The sequence below is a fragment of the Penicillium subrubescens genome (genome assembly GCF_028828155.1).
Source record: "Penicillium subrubescens strain IBT 31985 chromosome Unknown utg000013l_segment0_segment0, whole genome shotgun sequence".
In the NCBI taxonomy this organism is placed as follows: Eukaryota; Fungi; Ascomycota; class Eurotiomycetes; order Eurotiales; family Aspergillaceae; genus Penicillium; species Penicillium subrubescens.
Genome location: NW_026643163.1, coordinates 112,877 through 136,433, shown reverse-complemented (window position 1 = coordinate 136,433; position 23,557 = coordinate 112,877). Strand labels below are relative to the sequence as shown.

Genomic DNA, 23,557 nt, shown 5'->3' with positions numbered 1-23,557 from the left:
GTATTGATAATGCAGACATCTCCCTCAAAGCCGAAGTCTTGTACTGAGTTGTGTGTCGCACCTTGTGGTTATAGCAGAGTGTGATGAAACTCGAGAGATGCTACGTTGAGTAAGAGAAATATCCATCCAAATTTTGGGACGGCCAGAACTTGTCGCTTTGGAAATGCAAAACCTGGAAGAAAGGGGAGGTTTAGAAACGGCTTACCAGCTCTGATGTATATTCAAAGGCAATTATAGCGACCCATCTGCAAAATAATCTATATCCTAGAGTTATTGAGATTGGAGAGTGGTCGGCGTATCGATATAGTCGTAGAGACAGACTCATTATCCAGATCTCTTGAAAGGCACGGGATAATCTCTGTCTGAGCCATGGGACTGCAAAGAGATCATTTGCAACGGTATCAGCAGGGACAGCGCAATCATAATGACACGGAAAATTCCACTGAGACAATTGGATCTGTACCACTCTTGAAAACAGCTGTGATAGGCTGCAGATTGTGGAGAGGAGTCTCGGCATCTGTGAGCTTTTTATCATCTCTGTTCATTTTATGATGGCTCCTGAAAGCGCAAAGGAGAGTATGGGGGAAGTTGAAGGTCCCTAACTGGGCATCAAGTTGATGGCTAACCCTCTCTCCTAATCCGAATATGGTAGACTCTCGGGTTGATGAGTCTTATATCGATAGTATCGTTGCCGCGTCAAAAGATTGGTTGGAAAGAAGGACACTTCCTGCACCAGACAATTCATATCTAAGCCCAAGGGTAGTACCGGGCCGCGCATTAGCTCCACAGCCATACAACGATCCATCCAGCTATGAACGCTACGAGATGCTATTGAAAATTCCCTGGCCCTGGTGTTGCATGTCAATGTAAAATGCTTTTTAGCTCAGGACAAGTGCTTCGCGCTTCTTTAGGAACAGCACGTAAAAGGCTATGAGTGGGAGTACGGAACTCACTCAACATCCTATGACCACTTGGGCCGACACCTCTGCAGGGCGATATGAGCACGAATGACCAGAAATGCCGAAGCAGGGGTGTTTTAACACGATAACAGAGATTCTGTCGATTTGATCTAGGGTTCCGGTCATGGGAGACCTACGAAGCCACGGAAAGGGAAGCACGTGTGAAGTCATGAGACTAGAGGATCTACGAGAACATTCACTCAATATTTCTAAGAACGAAAAATTTTCAACTCGTCGTAGGCGTCCCTCCCCATCATGAGTCTTTCTTCTGAAGCGAGGCATCTCATCACACGATCATCGGCACACCACAGAGTCCACCCGTCGTCATCTAGGGCGGAAAGCAGAGCGCCCACCAATATCGCTATCATCCACGGTCCGAATACTGCCTTGGCAGGACACTCGCATACACCGTAGCCAAAAGGCATAAAGGCGGACTTTTGATCCGGAGTTATGTTCATCCACCGGCTCGGGTCGAATCTTGCAGCCCCCGGGCCCCAAATATCGCTTCTCAAATGGCAAGCTTCGATATCTGCCGCGATGATCTTAGATGAAGTTCGGCCGACTGCTTCAACTTCACGCAGGTTTCCAGGCCCGTATTTTGCCGTGGTGTCCTCCCACTCATACGCCCGGTAGATTCGCCGAGTCGGAGGATACAGCCTCAATGCTTCCATAACAATGTCTTTTACCGACGGCTCCACTCCTCGATTCGACTGAACATCGCCCTTGGCATCGGCCGTTGTTGATAGATCTTCTCGCAAGGTTGGACGTTTCTCAAACTTTGCCTTGGTTGGGTCCCGACAAAATGTCTCAATCGCTTTTCCCCATTCGGGGTGATCGCGACCTGATTGAAACTTGAGCTCTAATAGCGCACGTAAGACGACTCTCCACATGGTCTCAAATGACGGAAGGAGTAAGTTCAGTGGGTTTTGTTCGGGGCCGGCTTGCGGAAATAGTGCGTTAAGAGTAGTTCTGAGTGGATCGTTGTGTTGGAAGTCAATACCACGGATATCATCCCCAGCCCAGGTGTTAATTTTCGATTGTATCCAGCCTCTGTTGATCTGTTGAGCCAAGTGCAGCATTTCGAAATCTTTGGGACAATTTTCTGCCTCTCCTTTGAGGACTGTTGCGAGGGTAGCCTTCAGTGTCAATACTTGCACCAGGCTCGTGATGTCTAACTTGTCAGAGCAGTGGCTCGCAGGCGGGCTGGGCGGTACGGAATTGCACTGCCTGCTTTTCCAGCTGTCAGTGTTAAAGCCAACAGAGATCCACTGTCTTGATGTGTGCAGGAGCATCAGACCCAATTTCAACCACTCGAGAGATCCCAGCTTGATCCGTTGACTAGCCTCGCGCACAAACTTGTCCACGAATATGGGATCAGTACTCGTGAAGCCGTTGTCGATGTTGAACACATTGCGGAGCCTTTGGTTTGGTGGAGCCCTTGCCTTCTGGATTGAGAGTCGTTTCGGCTTGGAGCCTCGAGCTTGCTTGCACTCGATGAGCTGATGACATAAGATAGGATCTGAAATGTGTTCAATGCCAAAGCCAACAGATATTTCCGGCTGTGCAGCCCGTGGGAGGAGCCGAGAATGCCAGAGATGGTAAGAGATCAAAACGGTGGTAGCTATGAAAACAATAAGATAGATGGCATTCGACATTTTGAGCGTGTTTCAGTGAGAAGCACACAAGTGTGATATCGAAGATTAAGTGACACCAGAAGCAAACTTCTTTCAAAATCGATATGAGAGACAGATACTCATTCGCCCCTTAGCACACTGGTACCAAAATAATGGAGCTCCGCACGAAGAGTGCCAATGGATACAAAAAAGAGTGAACGTTTCTTCAATACGATATATAGTGATGTGTCATCTTTCGGCTTCGTAATGTTCGTAAGAGCTCTATCAAGGGCGCCCTAGATAATGAGTCATGCAAGGTTGGGCTGAGTTCTTCTACAAAGAAGTACCTTTAAGATGGAAGAGCGGGACGATTGATCCCAATGCTGTCAATAATGTATCGTATCAAAGTACAGGCAATACAGAAATTACCAGTATGCACCTCATTTGACTTCGTACTGAGGAATTTTGAAATAGTATCGTTGTGACCAAGAGACAAAGACGGTGAAAGATAAATTTAGAATGGTCTTATTATTGAATAAACTCAACAAATATGTTAATCGACTTCGGCAACTGGCAATCAATCAAGTTCTTGAAAAGTCATCCATCGTAGACAATCATCCTGATTCAAAAACCAAAATCACCAAATTCTACGCCTCGACTCATCTGCGAAAGTTTGCAATTATCTGCAGGCAAACCAAGCAACCTCATTGACCGAGCCCTCCATATGCCAAAAGTTCTCAAAATTGGACATGTATCCTCACGTGTCCACTGATATTGAGTAAGTTGGATATGAGGGTCTGACTCTATTTGCTGTGGTCGAGTAATGTACAGTCGAGATTTATCCACTATGCCATGTCTTAAAGGTAGGTCAATAAACTAATTGCTCAAGATCAAAATGGTTTTATTATGACATCGAATTCGTTATTCAGTTGAGCTAGTAAATAGTCTGGCCGCAACAGAGACTTCACACAGTTCACGCTCAATCAATGGCCCTGTCGACATTTCACCTCTAACATTCTAGGCGTATTCCAGGATAATGTAATAGGCCAAACAATTTTCGGGGGAGTGATTGCGGGGGGCCACCAATGCGGGAGGCCACCAATGCGGAGGCCGCCAATGCGAGAGGCCACCAATGCGGGAGGCCACCAATGCGGGAGGCCACCAATGCGAGAGGCCACCAATGCGGGAGGCCACCAATGCGAGAGGCCACCAATGCGGGAGGCCGCCAATGCGAGAGGCCACCAATGCGGGAGGCCACCAATGCGGGAGTCACCAATAAAGCATACTGTGAATGAATCTTGTATTTTCTTAGTATATTGATCATATAGAAAGAATTTAAAATAGTATGGTAAGGCGAGTACGAGCTGCGTATGCAGGGAGATGCATGGATTGCCCTATGAAGTCTTTCGGCATCTCTGCAAGCCATATGCGTAACCCCCCCCAATTCCCCACGCTCACTGTCCTCCCGGCAGCCACGCTCAAGGGCCTCATATTAAGCTTAACTTTCAAATATATTCTGTCAAATTTTATCTCGACAATGCTGCCTCTACGCCGGAATTCTTTTGCACACCGTACCTTCATATCCACTGGATAAATACCAGGAGGTACTATGCCTACATTGCAATCCAGGCTAAGCGTGAGAAGCCATCCTTGGGGAACTTGCGGTAGAACACACGGCATGATTTCTAAATGCAGTTTGTTGAGTCGGAAGAAGGGCAACCAATTTCCATATCTGTTTCAGGCTGTTCTTCGTGTCATCTTACATCTTTTTCTTGGAGATCTATCATTTTTCCAACAGTTCCAACCGTGGAAAGCACCAGAACTGAGTGGGAAAGAGCGGCTGAAACCTCCAGAACATCAGAAAAGCATAATGATGATGTGTGAATACAGTAGACACTTACAACGGATGTAGACTTTGTAGTCGAAGACAGAGTGAGCTGCTGAAAAAGAAACGGAATATAACATCTTAGGAATTGCGTACAGTTATCAGACCGCTGTTCATAATCAATATCTGAAGTCTACTGTATGTTACACTCCTTTTCAATCCTTTACAAGAGTGTTTCAGGTACGGAGAGACTAAGTGTCATTGTCCGTCTAGCGTGTTGCTCAAAGCTTAGTAGCAGAGGGAAGTTCTTTTGCAGGAGAGGAGATTAGCGGAGGTTCATTGATGCTAGTCAATAGAGATGCCGCCACTGAAGGATATCTGTTTGAGAGGACGAGAGAGCTTCCTAAGGGGTCCGATTTTTATAGCTTGGACGCTAGGTCTGCTCCATATCTATTTCGGAAAAGACAGATTGGCGAGGGAATTAATGGTTCGCTGTGGGGGATTGGGAATAATATCGACGACAGCTCATAGGATGGTTTGATCGACTAGGTACAACTGTGTGAAGCTTAGAGTCAGTCACAGGCATTCGATGTGACCCACTTGCATATGCTTTCTTAGCACCTAGCCTACACTCCACATCAGTTGATGTATCATCCCGTAAGCAACTTAGCACCTGCATGGCTGGAACGATAGCTGAGACCGCTCTCTTCGATCATTACAAAGCGGCTGAATGACCTGATTTTATTTTTCGACCAATAGATGCAGGCGCAGATGTAATGTCTCTTTGCTGGGCCCTGCTGTTGCTTATAGATGTTACATTTCATTGGTTGGCTGCGACTCCTCTCTCCACCGCCCACCGCTTATTTGTACTTCCTGTCAATTATCTCTCGAAGTCTCTAGTATTCCGGGCGGTGAGTATGCCGCAATACCTTCTATTTTTCATTTCTTATGACGAGATATCGGAATTTACAAGGGCAAAGACAAACCGTGATGTGAGGCGACCTAGAGAAGTAGCGTTCATCCCGTCTGGAAAATCAATCAATCATATCAACTGGCTCACTAGTACCAGGCTGTACTGGCCTTTGACGATCCGACCTGAAATTCCATGGCACTGGCGAAGGTTCTCCATTCAGTTGGAACGGTTTTCCAGGTTTCATATCCAGTATTTGCCAAATGATTAGTATTTTGCTCTTCAAGACATCATGGCGACAAAAGACGGAAAGTCACATGTACCATAACCGCACTATTATTTAATAATCCGGAGTTGCGGTGAAGCTCAAAACTTATCTCTGTGCCTCCTCCCCTGCCTCCTCATCTCAACCAATGCACCATTCCTAGAGCTGCTCGAAGGATTATCTCTCTTCTTTGTCGCTATAATGGACTGTGTATTTGAACCTGGGTTTGACCAAGCTACGGCGAATTTGATCATTCAACTGCAACTTGAGGATGTCAGCCTTCTCGCTGAATATTCGAAAGGAAAGTGCCGAGAACCTACAGATGAAGAGCTGGCATTTCAGCTACAAAATGACGAATTGAAAAGCATGTCCCAGCTGCTCTTTGATAGACGGATGGCCATGAGCGTCGCAACCGCGGTTCAGGCTGATGCGCAGATTTTGGTTGACAGCCAGGTAGAAGAGGATGAAATCGCTAGAGACGGGGATATTGCTCGTCATTGGACAGAGAATGGTGAACGTTCTGTCGCTGCGAAAGACTTATTGTCTAACTCAGGTTCAACAGCCCTGGATGATGAGACTCTGTCTAAACTCCAGATATTATACGTATCTGGCATTGAAGGTTACCAGAGATTTGACCACTTGGACGAAACCGGTTCAGAAAGAGAGCAAGCCGAATCGTCCGCTTGGGCTGACCGACGAATCCGTCAGACTCCATCACGAATACATCGCTGCGTTGCTTGTGCAGAAGACAAGGAATTTGTCAACGTGGTTCGTGTACCATGTCGTCATGGATATTGTCGTGACTGTCTGGGAGATCTTTTCAACGCTGCTATTATTATTATTATTAATCAAGTTTATTGTCCGTATCGAGCCCTAAAGCTATGACAGACCACGGGTCTGAGGTTGGGTCTGTTTCCGCTTGGTATAGCTGTTTCCAGACCCCCGCTGCTATGAGTTCCTGGGCGTGAGCCCCATGTATATACAGTCAGGTCCTTTTCCTCGCCCCAAGCCGCCTATTTGCGCAGGGCATTCGAGCCTTTTGTGGCTCTCCTCGGTGTCTCAACCGGGATGGGTGTCCCCTAGGCTGAGTGCCTAGGCTACCCTTCCTGCTATCCTTCCCCCATCCTCTCAGTTTCCTCCAAGTCCTCTAATCCCCATTCATCATCTCGTCGAGCTCGCTCTGCCAAAGCCAGGTGATGGTCTTGAGGCAGGGCTGCCTTCGTCATGGCCAAAAATTGTAAGATGGCCTCTGTTGCCTTCGGTTCCCCAAGAAGCCTGCCTTCTGGGCACTCTTCGGCTGCTGACGGTCTGGTGACCCCAGCTCGATCCAGCGCGCGGTACAGCTTGATTCGCTGGTGCTGCCACGCTCGACATTCAAAGAGAACGTGATGCACGGTCTCTTTCGGTGCATCGCCTTTCTCACACGCAGGGCTTTCCCGTGCGTGAATCTGGTGGAGGTGAGCTCCGATAGCCGCATGGCCGCTCTTTAACTGGAAGAAGCGGGTGGCCAGCGGTTTCAGGGCTCGCGATGCGACTGGGTCCAGTGTCCAGCCTCGATACGGTCGATAGGTTCGCTGTTTATAGCGAGAACGCTTTGCTAAATCTCGGGCGAGCCAGACTTGTTTGCGGTTTTGGATGTTCTCCGTGCACGTCCGGTTGACAAACGCCAGTGAGAGTCCTGTGATTCCTTCTGGATGGCACCCCGGTCGACTAGCCGCGAGCTTTGCCGCTTCATCAGCTTTCTCATTTCCCTCGATTCCGGCATGGCCGGGCACCCATTGAATGATGGTTTCTCGGCCTCGCTCCTGTAGAGCTCTGGCTGCTGCGTGAGCTCGAAGCGTCAGTTCCTGACCGGGGCCTGCTTGCGTGTGTCGCAGCCTCGCAATCGCGGCTTGGGAATCCAGCAGAACTGTGATTGGACCACTGTCATCCACTTTCAGTGCGGCCTGGAGGGCCTGCACGACTCCCACAAGCTCCGCATCAAAGACTTCTCGTCCCGTTCCAAGGGGAAAGCTCCGGGTCCTCCACTCTCCGCAAGGCTCTTGCCAGGCAATCCCTGCTCCTGTCCGGCCGTTCTCGAGCCTCGACCCATCTGACCAAATCGCGCTGCCTGGTTGCACCGTCCGCGCTGCGGTGAGAGAGTCCTCAGTCCTTTGGACAATGATCCTCCCTAGAAATCCGCTGCCATTACCACGCCGAGCGCTCTCGAAGCCCGCAGATGGATCGGCTGGGAGGATGTTTGCTAGTTGTCGCGCTAGGTGCTGTCCTAACGACCATGGTCCCCGGCCGTGCGGTTCGGCCCAGAGTCGATTTCCAGGGGTGTGCTCCCCAGGTTGCGCATGTTGGTCGCCCTCCCGAAAACTAACCGGGAGGATTGATCTGGCTGGACTATCGTCCGGTAGGCTAAGCAGCCGAGCCGTGTACCGCAGCTGACGGCCCTCAAGGAGGACCTCGGCCGGCGTTAGACCCGCTTCCCTATTCAAGAGACCCACGGGTGTGGTCTTAAGCATTCCTGTGATCGCACGGGCTTGTCTGTTGATCATCCGCTGCATTCCCGTGATACAGTCCTTTTGGCCGCGCCACCAGAGTTCTGCTCCGTACAGGGCTACCGACTGTACCGCAGCCACCTGGATCCGATGGACCAGGCCTGGCGCTAGGCCTTGTACGCGACATAAGGATTGAACCCGAGATTCTGCATTCCGGGTCTTGCGAAGGCGTGTCTGATAGTGCATCTTTAGTGTGAGGCCGGCGTCTAGCCAGATCCCCAGCCACCGGGTGGCCTCGTGGTTAAATGAGACTGAATGGCCTCCTACCATGATGCGGGCCCGCTGAATTTGATTCCGTAGCTCCTGTCCACGCTTGCGGGTGAACAAGACCGCCTCGGTCTTCTTCGCCTCGAACTGCACGAGGTTGCTCTCACCCCATTCGATTGCAACCTGGGCAGCTTCCTGTAGTTTCAACGCTGCTATGACCGATGAATCTCTCTTTCCCCCACGCTGCTGCGGACAACCCATCATTACGAGTATAGCTCGCATATTCCTCAAGTCCGACCTTGTAAAGGAGTATGAAAAGAAGAAAATCGAATTTGAAACTCCGAATAGAACCTACTGCTACTTCCCTGGGTGCTCTGCATTCATCGCAACATCGAAGATCGAGGATGAGGTTGCCACATGTTCCGATTGCGGCCGTACAACCTGTACAAACTGCAAAGGACGGGCGCATACCGGGGATTGTCCAAATGACGCTCCCCTGCAACTGCTTCTAGAAACAGCGCGGGAGAATGGATGGCAACGCTGTTACTCCTGCTGGCGAATTTCGTCACCTTCCCTTGTTTTTCTTTCCACTTCTGCATATGATGATCTAATCAAGTATGGTTCTAGCTGTCGCTGCGGTGCTCAGTTTTGTTACAACTGTGGGGTGCAGTGGAAAGGCTGTACATGCGAACAATGGAACTAGCATCGTCTCCTTGCGCGTGCATATCAGATAATTGATCGAGGGCTAAACACTCAACCGCATGCGCAACCTTTACCGGAGATCGACATTCCTGAAACAGAGATGCAGGAGAGGCCACAAATGTCAGATGAAGAATCACAGACCTCGCCAGAACCTACGGCTTCACTCTTGGAAACCCACCTCACTCATAGACCTACATCAAGAGATATTCTTGTCGCAAGGACAATTCAGGAGCTCCGCGAGAACCACGAGTGTTGCCATCAGAAATGGAAGTATGTACGCGGGCCACATCGATGTGAAGAATGTTCTCATTACCTGCGCGAATATATCCTCGAATGTCGACAGTGCCGGTTACAGGCATGCAACAGATGCAGACGAAACAGGCTCTGAACTTATAAAGGATTCGGACTTCGTTGGACTTACTATACAATTAAGATACCTTGAAGCTAGTTTACTCTATGCGGCTTTCAAAGAAAGGGCGAACCACCAGCCCCAGTGGTGTGAGGTCAGACTAATCCTCAAAGTATTGAAAGGTCGACCCTGGGTATCTGATCATGTAGCCCCCCTGATTGTAATTAATTGGAAAGCGAACTAACTACGACGTATGAATGACACATTTATGCTCCAACAGGGTTTTCAGTGGTCAAGGTTCGCCTTTGTCACAGCTTGGATCTATAGACTCCTTTTTATAGCGATGCGACCGTAGTAAAGAGCAGATAGCAAATTGAATGTCCGATGAGTTTGATGACCTGACTGGTGAGGGTGATGAATATTTCCTGGTTATTGAGGGAAGTACCTCTGCAATATTTCGTCACGGAGGCTATACCTGAAACTAACCGTACGTACAATTCAATGCTCCAGCGTCTTGGTATTAGCTCGTGATCCAATACCGGCCAAAGGTTATGATTATTGTAAGCCTTCCATGTACCCTACGTATCGTGCCTCTGGGGTTTTGTGTCCTACAGTTGTTGGCATAACTCTCAATCGTGTTATACCAAGGTTGGGCGCCCCTTTTCACAATGATGCGGGTGACTTGCATTTCCCCACGGTACAATGGGAAGCGACCACTGTGCCTCATCACGCCTCGTCTTGATGCTCCAATTCGACATGCACTCACGAGTCCTTGGGCCGATACTAGCGTACTAGCGATACTAATGGCATAGTAGGTGAGTAGTTTAGGTAGGGTAACAAGAAGACGAGATTTTGGGGACACTGTTCTCGCTGGCGGCAATTAGGTACCCACAACCCCGTTGCGCAGGGAGTTCTCGTTATGAAGCAGTTGCTGCGGTAATGTACGGTGATGATTCTTAGCGAAATTGTATGTGATGCGGGTGTACGTACCTAACGTAGTCTCCGGCCGACCCGATCACCCAGTGGTCCAGATCACCCTAAAACACCATACTGAAGGCGACATTTCACAAGTTCATACTGTGGCTCAATGCTTGAGGCTAATTCTATGGTTCTAGGGTATCTGAGCATTAGAAATGTCATACTCGGTGTTTCTATCAGCTCAAAAATTATTTTGGGCCAGTAGAACATAGCTATATATTTATTTGCAAAAATTGTCGGATTAGGGCCCGTAATCCCTGTCGAAGACATAGAGTGAGATAAGTTGCCAGGGTCTGCTCTCTGTGCTTATGGATACGAGTGCCATTCTGCCTTCAATTTTCGCACGTCGATTTAGAGTGATGTATTTGGCCAACGCCAATTGAACCGGTCGCACGAGTAATGAGGACATCTGATGCCAGACGGCAGAATTTAACAAGGGAGAGATAGAAATTCCGCCTTAAAGTTTGCCTTCTGCACGGCATGCAACAACCATTTTACATTGAAAAGCAGGGCAGGCTATAAACTTATCATTTGGCAATCGAAAGTACTGATCTAAATCGAGCGCGCCTGCTAGTTTGCTCCGCTGAGTGGGTGGTGTTGATAAGCCCAGCAAACTCATAGCACCCTCTTTACCGGTTTCGGTGCAGGTGACTGCATTTTATTCAAGTCTCTATCTAATTCTCACAGTAAAGCTGGCTGAAAGGGAGAGGGTTGGGAGACTTGCCGAAGATGTTCGGCAAGCCTAGCGGTAATGCTAAATGGAAATTTTTTGGAGGTAAGTCTGCTCTTGACTTGCTCTTAATCTTGGAAGCAAATAAGAGTGACTTCAAAGATGATAAGGCTTCGATCGTTTTGTTGGCTCGTCAACATCGGCCTCAACTTTGAATACGTTTGTTAAGATCGCAGACCGCATGGGCTGGTCAGATGCCGCGGTCAGAGCTCCAGGTGGCTTTATTTATGCTTATGGAATAGATGGCGATGATGAATTATATTAATATATTGGTAAGCTGCCCATGGGACTGCTGACGGGATCTCATCGATCGGCCACGGTTAGCCCTAAAGCGTTTCGTTTTCTGGACGTGTCCGCGTGGAGACCAGTCGATTTTCATAACAGGAAAATCGACTCTCGGCCGCTCTTTTATTCTCTACAGTCTGCAATCAGCCTCACATCCCCGGCTTCACATCCTTGGACTGGTTCCCTTGTCAGAATAGCCTCGTTCATCGCATACCATACCATAGCGTCCATTAGCTTGCTGCAATAGCGCGGGTGGGTTGACTTGGTTGGCCATATAAAGCCGATGAAGTAGTGCGTAGTCACCGAGGCAGCCGGTTCCAAGTGATTAACCACCAGTAGTTATATACCATTCTCAGCTTGACAAACTATATCCAGGCAAAACACGGACGCTTGCTAGGTCTTATACTTGTCGATCAAAAGACGGGACACTTTCAGCTCGGCCTCCTCTGCTGATGCACAACCATCCACCATTGCAATTTCTTCTTTGTTCGTCACTGCCGATGAGCAGTACGTCGCAATAGCGCCCCCAACCTCAACTCTTTTGGTGTTGAAAATGAGGGTTCCAAGTGATTTGGCTAGGTTCTGCGCCGTATTCCGCGGATGTTCGATGTTCACACCTTCCGTTATGATGCGGCGCAGAAAGGCTAGCAGCCCGATGCGCTCCGCAAACGCATGGCACTGACGGAGATCCCCGCGGGAATCGACAAAAATGGCGCCAATAGTGCTCTCCACAATGTCGGAAATGAACTTCTCCGCGCGTAAACACGCAAGATGCTCCCACGGGTACTCGGGCGCATACTCTAGTGCGTCCCTGATCTGATCGCGCAGAGCTTTGTACCGCTATGTGCAAGCCTCACGCGCACTCTTAATTGCCAGCCCATTGAAACGAAGGAAGTGCCACAGGTGGGTTTTCTCCGAGTGCGACACAGGCTTCACATTGCCTCCGGGCGCCTGGCAGACTTCAATGTTCGGAATTAAGTCCGGAACGCCGAAATCCATGCACAAGAATGCGAGCAGATTCGCGTTGACGACTGCATGTTTGATCTGGGTCATCTTGCCCTGGGAAAGTTGGTGAGGGAGTGCTGCTAACGTAGACATGACTATAATATCCAGGACCGCATCGCCGAGGTATTCCAGGCGCTGGTAGGATTGCGTAGTGGTGTCATGCTCACAGGAAGGGTGGGTGAGGGCTTCTGTCAGCAACGCTCCGTCCTTGAAGGAGTATCCGATGAGGCGGGGAAGGCGGTTCTGATCGATGAGATTACTTACGCCTGGCGGGTGGTATCGTGCATCAGATTTGCTCGAGTGGTACTCACTACCTCTCCCACTGCATTGGTGCTGGTGAATTTGTCGATCTCCGGCAGGAAGCAGTGCAAACAGGCCTGTGCCCTGTGCAAGCCACCGTCCATGTACCCGGCACCAATCAGTGCTTCGACTACATCAGCTAGCATCTTTATTGAAAGATTCCGCTTCCGTTTGCTTGCATGCAAGGAGGATTTCTGCGAAATCAAGGGGGAGTCCCACTCGCGCGGCACGAACCCGTTGGTAAGGATAAATCTATCCAAGCCAGTCTCAAGGGCCGCGCGAGCTAGCCGCTTATTATTAACAAGATTGTCACGACTTTCGGATAAATATCCCTCATGCCAGCTTGGTTGCGCTAAGAAAAGCTGGTAACTCACGGTGAACTTGAGGATTGAGTCCCCAAAGAATTCGTACCGTTGATAGTCAGTGGCAGCTTGAGCAATCGGCGCAGTGATTGCCGTGATGATGTGGCTGAGGTCTTGGATCCCGACACCTTTGAGGATAGTGTCATTCAATCGGTTTGCGACGGTTGTTGCTTCAAATCGGTTGAGCAGAGCGGGAATCAAACGTCCGGCCATGGCCTTCGCCGCAGGGAGCTTGTCAACGGTGCAACCTGATGCCGGGAGGACGCGTATCTTTGGCAGCGCTGTCTCAAAAGTGCCAATCTGCAGAAAATTGCGTCTACGGGGAAGCGATTGGCATTCCAAATAGATCTGGTTGTCGTCCTCGCAGATCCACCTTCTGAACAAGCACAGTTCGCCATAATTTTCTGTGTCTCGAATGATGCCCTTTGGGGAGATTGTCTCCCGTGAGTGGAGATCGACGGCCTTTTCAGTTCCCCCATAGTTGTGTATCCACTCTTCCAGTTGCGCCAGAGGGATAATGGGCACAAAAAGTGCCACGAAATCGCCCGACGGGGCTCGTACACGCGAACTCGGGGCTTGCAGGTAGGCGAATGTCGTGCTCCTCATGGTCATGATAGTCTCCATTGTTGCTTCTACTGGTTGCGGTTGTGCGAATTTTGCGATCAGTGTGGTGCCGCGTTTCCAATAGAGAGGTATGGGATCCGGCATGACTGTCCTCTTAGGCAACACGATGGACATGGACAGGTCTCCAATCGCAACTCCGTCGTCCTTGTTCGAGACCGTGATAACAGCCTGATGAAGCTCAGGCGATGTCCACGCGTGTGCCAATTCCACGAATGGGTCGTACTGCTCGGAGCACTCGATAATAGGAAGGAAGATTTATTTCTTCAGTGAATCGCAGCCCCGGCTTGCGTGTGAGTGGCAGCAGATTATTGTTGACGAGACCATACACATGAAGTGCTTTGTACGCCTGGAAAGCTGCTTCCTTTTTGGCGGCTCGCTCTGTACGCCACCATGTCTGGCCTTGCGCACGGCGGACGGATGGGGCAACGGAAGTGGGCAGGGTAACAGTGCCTCGGATGCACCCGCTCTTGTCTTCTTCAAAGGAGAACATTGGACGGTTGTCGGCGTATTCATCGACGGGTAGTACCGCGCAGAAGTGCAGCAGATGCTGCATCGCATCATTCGCCGACATGCGTGCGCCGGTAGACGGCACCAATAAGAATGAGTCAACGGGTTCGTCAATGCTCTCGAGTGCGCATGCCTCGCGACGTTGTCTCTCATCATCTTGATATGCCTCGACCATGTCCTGTTCCAACTTCTGCCATTTATGCAGAACCAATGATTCATCTTGGGTAGATATCATAATAGCATACGTCGACTGTCGATGCCGGGCCCTGCCTCAACGCTGGACGAAGGACTTCAGGTTGGCAGGTTTATCGTAACATACGACCAAGCTGCAGGTGCTGACATCCAGACCTTCTTCTAATGCATCCGTCGTCACAATCAGGTTTATCCGGCCAGCTCGAAACTCGGATAGCGTATCTCGCTGCGTATCCTGACTTAGTAAATTACCTAGGTAGTCTTTCCGGCTGGTGTTATTCGACCAGCCGACATAAGAAGCACTGCGAAAATGATTCTTTGTCGCAGGGTGCATTGACAGGACGCGAGCTAAAATGCTGACTGTGGCCCTTCGTTTAGCAAAGATCAAGCCGGAAAACTCGGAATGATCCATCTTCTCAAGAAAAGCAAGCAGCTTTTCCAGCTTCGGAGAGATATGCATACTATCGGCGGTGATCTCAGACACGGGCAAATCAAGCAGGAGCTCGAGCAGAAAGAGTCTCTCTGCACGGTTAACGCCAGTCATTGAAGTATCATTTTCAATTGTATGCCGCAAATGGTCAACCGACGTTCTGATGAAATAGTCCGTGGCCCAGTCACCGACCTCCTCGTAAATATGGTGGCTGATTTCGAGGAATTTGGCAAGCTGGTCGCTGCAAAAGGTCTTTCCGCTTTTTAGTATTTTCTCCGCCTGTTCCTGAGTCTCGGGCTTCTGCCGGAGCATCTCAAAATAGGGATCATTCTGCAGGTCAAAGGATTCAATGAAATGAATGAGAGAAAGAAGCAGCTCACTCCCTTTCCCTAGTTCTTCTTTTTGCATCGGCGAGTAGCTAATTCGCTTCAACCGTGGTCGACAGGCGCGCTCAAGAAGTTCAGCCCGATATACGCGGGGAGTTTTGCACACCGCATCTAGGTTGGCCTCGATCGTCCTGATGGAACGTCAGCCACTGGCAAGATGCGGTATCTCACAACACGGACATAATGTAGGTCTTGGAGGTTTGATCGAACAAGTGGGCTGGCTGTCAACCCGAGAATTCTCGGGACTCCACGACTGCCAAAGGTACTACGGGTTGGATGATAATGGTTCTGCATAATTTTGTTCGCTGGGTGACGACGCATCGGTGACGACGCATGCAGTGGTTAGCTATTGAAGATTGTCATTAGTTCCGAGGATGTCATGTAGGAATACAGATCTATCTTGCCTTCATCGAAAATAACGACTGCAAGCTGTGACATGCGCACAAAGCCGTGGTTTAAGGCATCCGCAAGGACGGCATGTGTGGAGACCACCACGCGGATACCTTGCAGGACGGTATTCCAGATGGCTTGGTCGGTCCGTCGGTCAACGTTGTCAAGCCCTGTGAGAACCCGAGTCTTCGCAGATTGTATATGTGAAGCAATGACTTCGTATTGTTGAAGGCACAGAGCCACGGTCGGAGCCAAAAACCAAGTCAGCTGTACCAAGTGTCAGTACGCGCCCAGAGCACGGGCCGACTTTCTTCGATATACCTTCTCTGGGTCCCCTTTCTCAAGTTCATCAATGATACGCAGTACCGCTCTAAGCAGTGTTAGATTCAGACCCTGGGTGGAGGAGATCGAGTTAACGTACATATGAGTCTTTCCACTACCCGTGTCCATCTGAATCAACCTAAATTAGTCCCGAATTCGTTCCGCAGGATGGACGACCTACGGCAACGATGACATTCTGCCGACGACTCGCCTCCAGCATCTCCAACTGGTAGTTGCGCGGGCGGAACGAGGCGCCGTTATGGCCCAGCAGGTCCGGCATCACAGCCGCTGATCCGTCGGGTCTCTCGTCCATTATCGTTACTTTGCCTGGGTCACAAGAAGAACACCTTACCGCTCTATGTTTGGAGGACGATTCCGCGTAAAAAGGTTAAGAGGAAGCGACGTTTTATTAACGGCGCAAGGATCGGGCTCCGACGAAGCAGCACGCCGCCATAACCCACCAACCACTAGGTTCCGGTAATACATGAAATAGTAGGACAAACGCCACGTTAACAAAGTATGCCCAGTCGTGAATTGTTCCGAAAGAATGAAGTGGGGAAGATCGTTGAGAGCTGTGTAAGGAGAGATTTCCCACTTATCAATGTGCATTAGTGAAGCGATGAGCAGCTGAGTAAAATGTACCGAGCTGCAAGTTCTTCTTCATTAAGGCAACCTCAATACTTCCATCAGTAGCAAAACTTCATTTCAAATGGACCAAGCTTTATTCAATGAAGCAAGCTTGGATCAAGCCCCTAATATTCTACTAAAAGAACCAACCTTTCAGCTGTCGTTCCAATGTTCTCAGCACCTTTCAAGGCCATATCGGATACAAATTTATCCTTACTCCTTAGCCTCAACATGAAGGGTTTCGGAAAGACGTACATACCCGCACCTTTTCAGCGGCCTTCCCGTCTGCTCAACTATGCCCCCAAGGCTACTTGTCACTTATTTCCTAACGGTAGACTATTAAGGGCAAGAGAATAAAGGGAGAGTTAGGAGATATGACTCCATCATGGGACTGCTTTAGCATTTCTCTGGGTGGATGTGTATCAGGAATTCCCTGTATAGCTATGGAAATACAATGGATTTATTAAGCCAGCGAAAAGGTAACGGAATCAAAAGGGGATATACTAAAAGATGCAATGAAAAGATTGTTGATTCTGTCGTTATAAAACTGCTGGGGGTTTAAAATATCATCAAGAATACCTGTGACTCGGAGGATACATATCCGAGGTCTCGAAAGGCAGCGAAAAGTACGCGTAATCCCAATACCGAATACCATATCTTCGGAAACCTCAGATGTACCGTATAAGTCAATACGATGCCGATCACCATTTCCTTGACAATGTGTGCATGAAACGCAAAGGATCGTCGCAATACATGAGGCTATGCCTCTTCTGGGGGTTTGCGATCTCCCCTTAACGAATATACCGTTTTCGGAATCGCGCATTCTCGACCCCTCAGATTCCTTCACGTCTCTTATTCCGAAACCTTGTGTATAAAAAAAAGATGTGAAGATACGATCTACTCAGACACAGGATTGGTCTCACCGTCCTGGATATGATCTCTTTGTACATTCCCAATAAGAAGCGAATATGAACTTGGAACGGAGATTCACTATTCCACCACATGACTTTCTGCTATTCAACTTGTTCTAAGAGTGCACTTGAGCCTTTTGGGAGGCTCAGGATTTGCGCTGGGAGACTTTTCTCTATCACAAATGGCTCAGAGGGCAAAGTGTCATGGATCAGAGGGTCCACAATTTTCTGCACTGTGTTACTGAACCTGCGTAACGAATCACCTTGGGACTGGTCGAGTATTGCAATGAACTTTGCAAAATCGCGGTCAGACGGACCAAGGATCCTTCAAAACATTTAGCATAATCGCCCGTCGTACGGTATTAGTGAGCTTACATTTGCTCTGATATGTCCGGGCCTTTCATGTCATCATTCAACATCAGGCCGAGAATGCCACTGCCAAACTTGGCCACCAAGATATGTAATCGCTGGCCAAGTTTACGAACACGCTTTAACGTGGCCTTTTTCTCGTTATAGCCATCAGTGCCAGGGAGCAGATCAGGGAAAATGCTCTTCGTCATTCTTTCCGTAATCTCTGCCTCCGCAGCATGACGTGGGTTTCCCGCTTTCCGCTTTCGACTCTGAAACGATGCGGGGGTGGTGACAATGAGTTTCTCCGCACAATCCGTGCCTTTACAGGTTTCATACAGCTCCAGGATGTGGTACATCCGGAGCAGCCGACACCAGGCAATGCCGGTACTGAGGAGACCTATGATATTGAAACGATCTTTTTCCGACAGACCTGGCCTCGTTCCATACGAACTCGGGGAGGGTCTTTCTCGGTACGATAGGACGATGTGTCGCAAGGTGACTAAAGTCTCTGCGCTGGCGATATGGACCAAGAATTTGGTAAGCGTCTTTGCATGTGCGCCCATACCGATCAGAGCAGTTTGAATAGGCGGAGCAAAAAATGTTTCGAGTGGAAGCGGATACTGGTGACTCCGGCATTTTTTGTTTTCTTCGTCAAGAAATGAGTTGAGCCAGTCATCAATAAGCAGTGCTTGATAATGCTGACCCCTCATTGGCTTTCCGTGCGAATTCTCGACTCGGTTGCTTCTCTGGCCGGAAAAAATGACAAGGTTTTCCTCACTATCTCTAGCGACGGGAGGCGGGTTGTCTCGTGTACCGTCAGTTCCCCGAAAATCGCAAGCTGACTCTTGGCTGCCGCTACCATCACTTATATATTCTGGAACAAATTGGTCTCCATTGGAAGGTCGCTCTAGGGAAGTCCAGAACGGGTCATTCTCGTTCATTGGCAACTCAAAGTATGAGAAGTCATTCACCGGGCTGGGCAAGATATGTCCAGACGTAGCGCCAATAAGGCCTTCCTCGGTAAGCCTGTTGGGAGGTAGCATATCTGGGTTGTATGGGGTACCGGCACTGAGTATAGGTTGCAAAGAAATTTCCATGTCTTCAACTGTGTCGCTACGGATGGAGGATGATGAAGATGGATCGTGTATATCCGGCACAGGTTGTGCGAGAGAGGCAGAGCTTCCTAGGAAGTCGGTGGAAACTAATCCTAGTTTCAAGGCTACCTTCCACGAAGCATTGACGTCTGTCGAGTCGACATAGACTGCTCCAACGATGGCGTCGATTGCGAGAGCCAAGACTTTGGGGGATCGTGAACCCGGTTTCATGCTATACTTGATGAATGTTTCAATACCGGTTCTTTCAGCGACTGAGGCTCGCTGAGCAATAGATATGATGGACGATTCGAGGTTTGTAATCCCGCCTACGAAAATGATTAGTGGGACCCGCTCCATCTATCTTAGCGACCTTACTTCGACTTGGTGCAATTTCAAACACAACAAAGCTCAAAATAAACCGGAGCAAATTGCCTCCAAGGTGAGCTAGTTTTCGGTTGCCATCATGGTTGTGTTCCTCCGCACCAGCTGCCGTCAACGCATGCACAAGATGTTCTCTTGAGCGAAAAGAATAACCGATAATAACTTCGACGGCAGTCGCATTCAAATGAGTAGCCATACTGGAATATTGAATACCACTGGTGTATTAGGCCTTATGGTTTGTGTACTTTTTAAAAGAAATATAACACCTCAACCGGCTTATGCCTAACCCCACTTGGGCTCCTATGTTAACTCCGTGGCTGGTATGCTTGATGATGTGGTCTGAAGTTACTTTTATCGTATTTACGAGACATTTACAACTCCCCCTCCACAAAATGTCATTCATGAAGAAGGAAAATGGGAAGAGAAGTCAAGAAATGCCTCTTTAGAGTGTTAGTGGAGCATCAGCTTTATCAGGTATGCACGCACAGTCCGTGAGTAGCGCACCAAGTGTTAGGTGCAATTGGGCAGAAGACCTTAGACATAATGGTCCCAAACATATCAAGCGCATTCCTGTCAAATTCCTGACAACAGCTGGATTTGGCTTGTAGCGTGGTCTACAGCAACCATTACTCCAGCATCTTACCTTGGCCAGGGCGGTAGTTGCATCTAGTCCGCATTTTCTTACGCTTTGACCGCGTGCAGCTCGTTCAACAAGCAAGCATTTAAAGGTTGGCCTCCGTGGAGAATCCAGGGATCTACTCTCCGGCCCTCTGCGTTCTTTTGTTGCGTGGCCGAATACCTGATAAAAGCCGCATTTATCTTCACCGTCAATCAATATCCATGTCACTTAATCGCGGTCGCGGGCGCGACAGCGAATGGCAAGCTCGAGACGACCGTGGAGCAGGCCGTGGTCGGGGTCGCGGAGAGTCCAGAGGTTATTTCAGAGGAGACTCTCGTGGCCGAGGCGGCTTTCAGGGACGCGGCGGTGATCGTGGCCGAGGCAATTTTCGCGGCCGCGATGATCCCAATGATCGAGGTCGTGGAAATTTACGCGGTGGGTATCAAGGGCCACGAATCTACAAGTAAGTATCTCTATAGTATCCACGTGCCGTATGAGGCAAGAAGAAATTCCGCACATTGCTCTAGGCAGGGTTGATATATGACTCTCAGCGACGGCCAACTAATTCCTACACCGGATCCCAACGTCAAAAAGGTCGAAGATCTTACCGCCAAGGCTCTGTTGGGAAGGAAAAAGACTGCAGACTCAGTCCGCTCCCCCGACCAGCCAGGTTATGGCACGCTCGGAAAGTCTGTCATGCTATATGCCAACTATTTGTCTTTCATTTCCGTTGGTAAACCAGTATTCCGCTACAGTGTGTCTATCGCCAAGGACAAGGGCCGTGATGTGCCAGCCAAGAAAGCGCGGCAGATCGTACGTCTTTTGATCGAAGAGCACTTTGCCAATAACCGGGATAACATCGCCACCGAACTTAATCTCATGTGTTGATCTGTGCCTGAACGGAGACAGGAAGTTCATTGTTCGGTATAAGAATGAGAATGAAACAGACTTCGTCGACGATCCCACGGTCTTGACAGTGACTGTTGGAGCTACCGGAACTCTCAATCCCGCAGACCTGCTGAATTATCTCACTTCGAGTAATCTTGAAGGCCCATTGATGCAACAAGAGCAGACTGTGACAGCGATGAATATGATTATCGGACATTGCCCCAAGACCAAAAAATCGGTGGTGTCAATTGATGGTAACAGGAACTTCAGCTTGGATGCCTCGATGGGTGAAAAAGCCACTTTGGGCGGTGGTTTGGAAGCACTACGTGGTTTGGAAGCACGACGTGGTTTGGAAGCACTACGTGGTTTCTTCGTTAGCGTTCGTGCGGCCACTGCTCGGGTTCTATTGAATGTCCAAGTCAAGTATCTAGCCTGCTACCAAGAGGGTCCTCTGCCGATGGTGATCGGAGAATACCAGCGCGCAAATTCGCGTAGCCTTTACCGGCTAGAGTCTTTCTTGAGGCACATGCGTGTTCGTACCATACATATTGCGCGGAAGACTAGCAACGGCAGAGCTCGACCTGCACCCGTCAAGTCTATCACTGGGCTGGCAAGTCCTGCCGAGGGCCGCTCCGGTGACAACCAGACCAGGGTGCCTCGGTATGGCGCTGGACCCTTCGAAGTGCAGTTCTTCATGGGGTCAAAGGGTACGCAGGGTGCGCCGGCCGTGTCCGCTGCCGCTCTCACTGAAGGCAAAGCCAAGAGAGGCAAGAAAGCTCCCAAAGCAGGGCCAGTCACTCCAGGACAATATATCTCGGTCGGAGGTTACTTCAAGAGAGGTATGTTTATCCGGACGTAAATAGCATAGAGAGGGGATTGATGAAACACAGCATACAACAGGGACCTGGACCCGAGCTTACCTGTTGTCAATGTGGGCAACCGGCAGTTCCCCTCATAGCTCCCGGCGGAAGTGTGTGAGGTTGAACCTGGTCAAGCGGTCAGGACCAAACTGACTCCTAAACAAACGTCAGATATGCTGCGCTTCGCGGTGATGGGTCGCACGCCCGCTCTGAATGCGGAGTCTATTGCTACTAAGGGTGTTCGTATGTTGGGCCTGGGAGAGCCACCGAGTGCTACTTTGGTGGGTTCATCGTTCTAGCCTAAAGCCATAGGACTGACCTAAATTCTGTTCAACTCAATAGTCCGCGTTCGGTATCCGTGTCGAGACTAACCTCATCACGGTGCAAGGCCGCATCTTACCTCCGCCGAAGATCCTATATGCTAAACAGAAGGAGGTCCTCACAATGTCCGGCTCCTGGAATTTGAAAGCTGTCCAGTTATCCAGGCCCGGGGCTATGAAAACCTGGACATATCTCTATGTTCTTGTTCAGGGCGCTCGCCCGCACTGGAACAATCCCGTTGAAATGATGGAGTCCCTCCGCAAGTTCACATCCGTACTCCGAAGCATGGGTATTGATGCGGCTCCACCGAACGAAGGTCAGCGTATCGTCCTTGTGGGCAGAAATGATACTGAGCGCACCGAAAGGAGTGTTCGTGAACTCCATGACCGTTACCGTCCTTCCTTGATTTTGGGCGTCCTCTACGCTAAGGACACCGATCTATACAACTCTATGAAGCAGGTCTGTGATGTTCGCTGCGGTGCGCGAAACGTCAATTTTCTGACCGAAAAACTGCAAGTCGCACAGGACCAGTACTGCGCAAACGTAGGGCTGAAGACTAACCTTAAGCTGGGCGGTGGAAATCAAACCCTTCACAAGTCAGAGCTTGGCTTGCTTGCCAATGGCAAAACGATGCTTGTTGGCCTGGATGTGACCCATCCTTCGCCAGGGTCAGCACGCAATGCTCCTAGTGTAGCCGCTATCGTCGCCTCTGTGAACTCCGCGCTTGCTCAATGGCCTGCAGAAATTCGCATCCAACCTTCTAAACAAGAAATGGTCGCCGACCTTGACACTTTGCTGCAGTCTCGTCTCAAACATTGGGCTCAGCATAACAGGAACGAGCACCCAGATGATATTGTTGTCTATCGTGACGGTGTCTCGGAAGGTCAATACGATCTTGTGATTGGAGAAGAGCTGCCTCTGCTCAAACGAGCTTGTGAAACTATCTACCCGGCTAGCGCCACAAGCCGCGGCCTCCCGCGTATAGCCATCATCGTGGTCGGCAAGTGTCACAACACACGATTCTATCCCACCGCGGAGGCTGACGCTGATCGCTCTGCGAACCCAATGCCCGGCACGGTTGTTGACCGTGGTATTTCCGAGTCCCGACACTGGGACTTCTTTTTGCAAGCACACTCAGCGCTTCAGGGAACCGCGCGTCCTGCTCACTACGTTACTGTGTGGGACGAAATTTTCTCTACTGGTCAGCCAGCGGCGACCGGAGCTCTTGGAGCCGCAGATGTACTGCAGAACTTGACTCACAAGATGTGCTATCTATTTGGCCGTGCAACCAAGGCGGTTAGTGTCTGCCCCCCAGCCAATTATGCGGATCTGGTGTGTACACGGGCACGATGCTACATGAGTGATCTCTTCGATCCTATCGCCTCTGCGACCCCAGAGGCAAGTGTTGTGGGAACTAAGAGCGGCCGGTGCCAGGTGCCTAATAGCCACCTGGCTGTTGTGCATCCCAATGTGAAGGATACAATGTTTTACATTTAAATCATCGCTGTGTTTAAGAACAGGCCCATTCTTGGGAAATCCACACGGGATTGATCTACTGGACTTTGGAACATCTGTTTTGGCTTTGGCTCCGCATTTCGAGATCCCGAATAATTGAATGA

The 23,557-nt window shown here is 49.6% G+C and overlaps 6 protein-coding genes across 6 annotated transcripts; 2 read left to right on the top strand and 4 right to left on the bottom strand.

Moving 5' to 3' along the window:
• Nucleotides 1–1,168: 1,168 nt before the first annotated feature.
• Nucleotides 1,169–2,614, bottom strand: N7473_013175 (uncharacterized protein; the record flags this gene model as incomplete). Its single annotated transcript, XM_057159114.1, has 1 exon — nt 1,169–2,614. One exon carries the CDS (start codon nt 2,612–2,614, stop codon nt 1,169–1,171), a length of 1,446 nt encoding a protein of 481 aa, XP_057002164.1.
• A 3,159-nt stretch (nt 2,615–5,773) lies between these two features.
• N7473_013174 (IBR finger domain protein) lies at nt 5,774–6,457 on the top strand (the record flags this gene model as incomplete). Its single annotated transcript, XM_057159113.1, has 1 exon — nt 5,774–6,457. One exon carries the CDS (start codon nt 5,774–5,776, stop codon nt 6,455–6,457), a length of 684 nt encoding a protein of 227 aa, XP_057002163.1.
• A 224-nt stretch (nt 6,458–6,681) lies between these two features.
• N7473_013173 (ribonuclease H family protein) lies at nt 6,682–8,589 on the bottom strand (the record flags this gene model as incomplete). Its single annotated transcript, XM_057159112.1, has 1 exon — nt 6,682–8,589. One exon carries the CDS (start codon nt 8,587–8,589, stop codon nt 6,682–6,684), a length of 1,908 nt encoding a protein of 635 aa, XP_057002162.1.
• A 3,173-nt stretch (nt 8,590–11,762) lies between these two features.
• Nucleotides 11,763–16,199, bottom strand: N7473_013172 (uncharacterized protein; the record flags this gene model as incomplete). The annotated part of the gene is made up of 10 exons (XM_057159111.1): nt 11,763–12,169; nt 12,233–12,617; nt 12,686–13,828; nt 13,884–14,417; nt 14,487–15,306; nt 15,422–15,521; nt 15,580–15,832; nt 15,887–15,935; nt 15,987–16,015; nt 16,068–16,199. 10 exons carry the CDS (start codon nt 16,197–16,199, stop codon nt 11,763–11,765), a joined length of 3,852 nt encoding a protein of 1,283 aa, XP_057002161.1.
• Nucleotides 16,200–17,795: 1,596 nt separating this feature from the next.
• Nucleotides 17,796–19,446, bottom strand: N7473_013171 (uncharacterized protein; the record flags this gene model as incomplete). Its single annotated transcript, XM_057159110.1, has 2 exons — nt 17,796–19,195; nt 19,245–19,446. The coding sequence occupies 2 exons, from the start codon at nt 19,444–19,446 to the stop codon at nt 17,796–17,798; spliced, it is 1,602 nt and encodes a 533-aa protein (XP_057002160.1).
• Nucleotides 19,447–20,409: 963 nt separating this feature from the next.
• Nucleotides 20,410–23,435, top strand: N7473_013170 (uncharacterized protein; the record flags this gene model as incomplete). Its single annotated transcript, XM_057159109.1, has 4 exons — nt 20,410–20,752; nt 20,817–21,596; nt 21,789–21,898; nt 21,960–23,435. 4 exons carry the CDS (start codon nt 20,410–20,412, stop codon nt 23,433–23,435), a joined length of 2,709 nt encoding a protein of 902 aa, XP_057002159.1.
• Nucleotides 23,436–23,557: the final 122 nt, after the last annotated feature.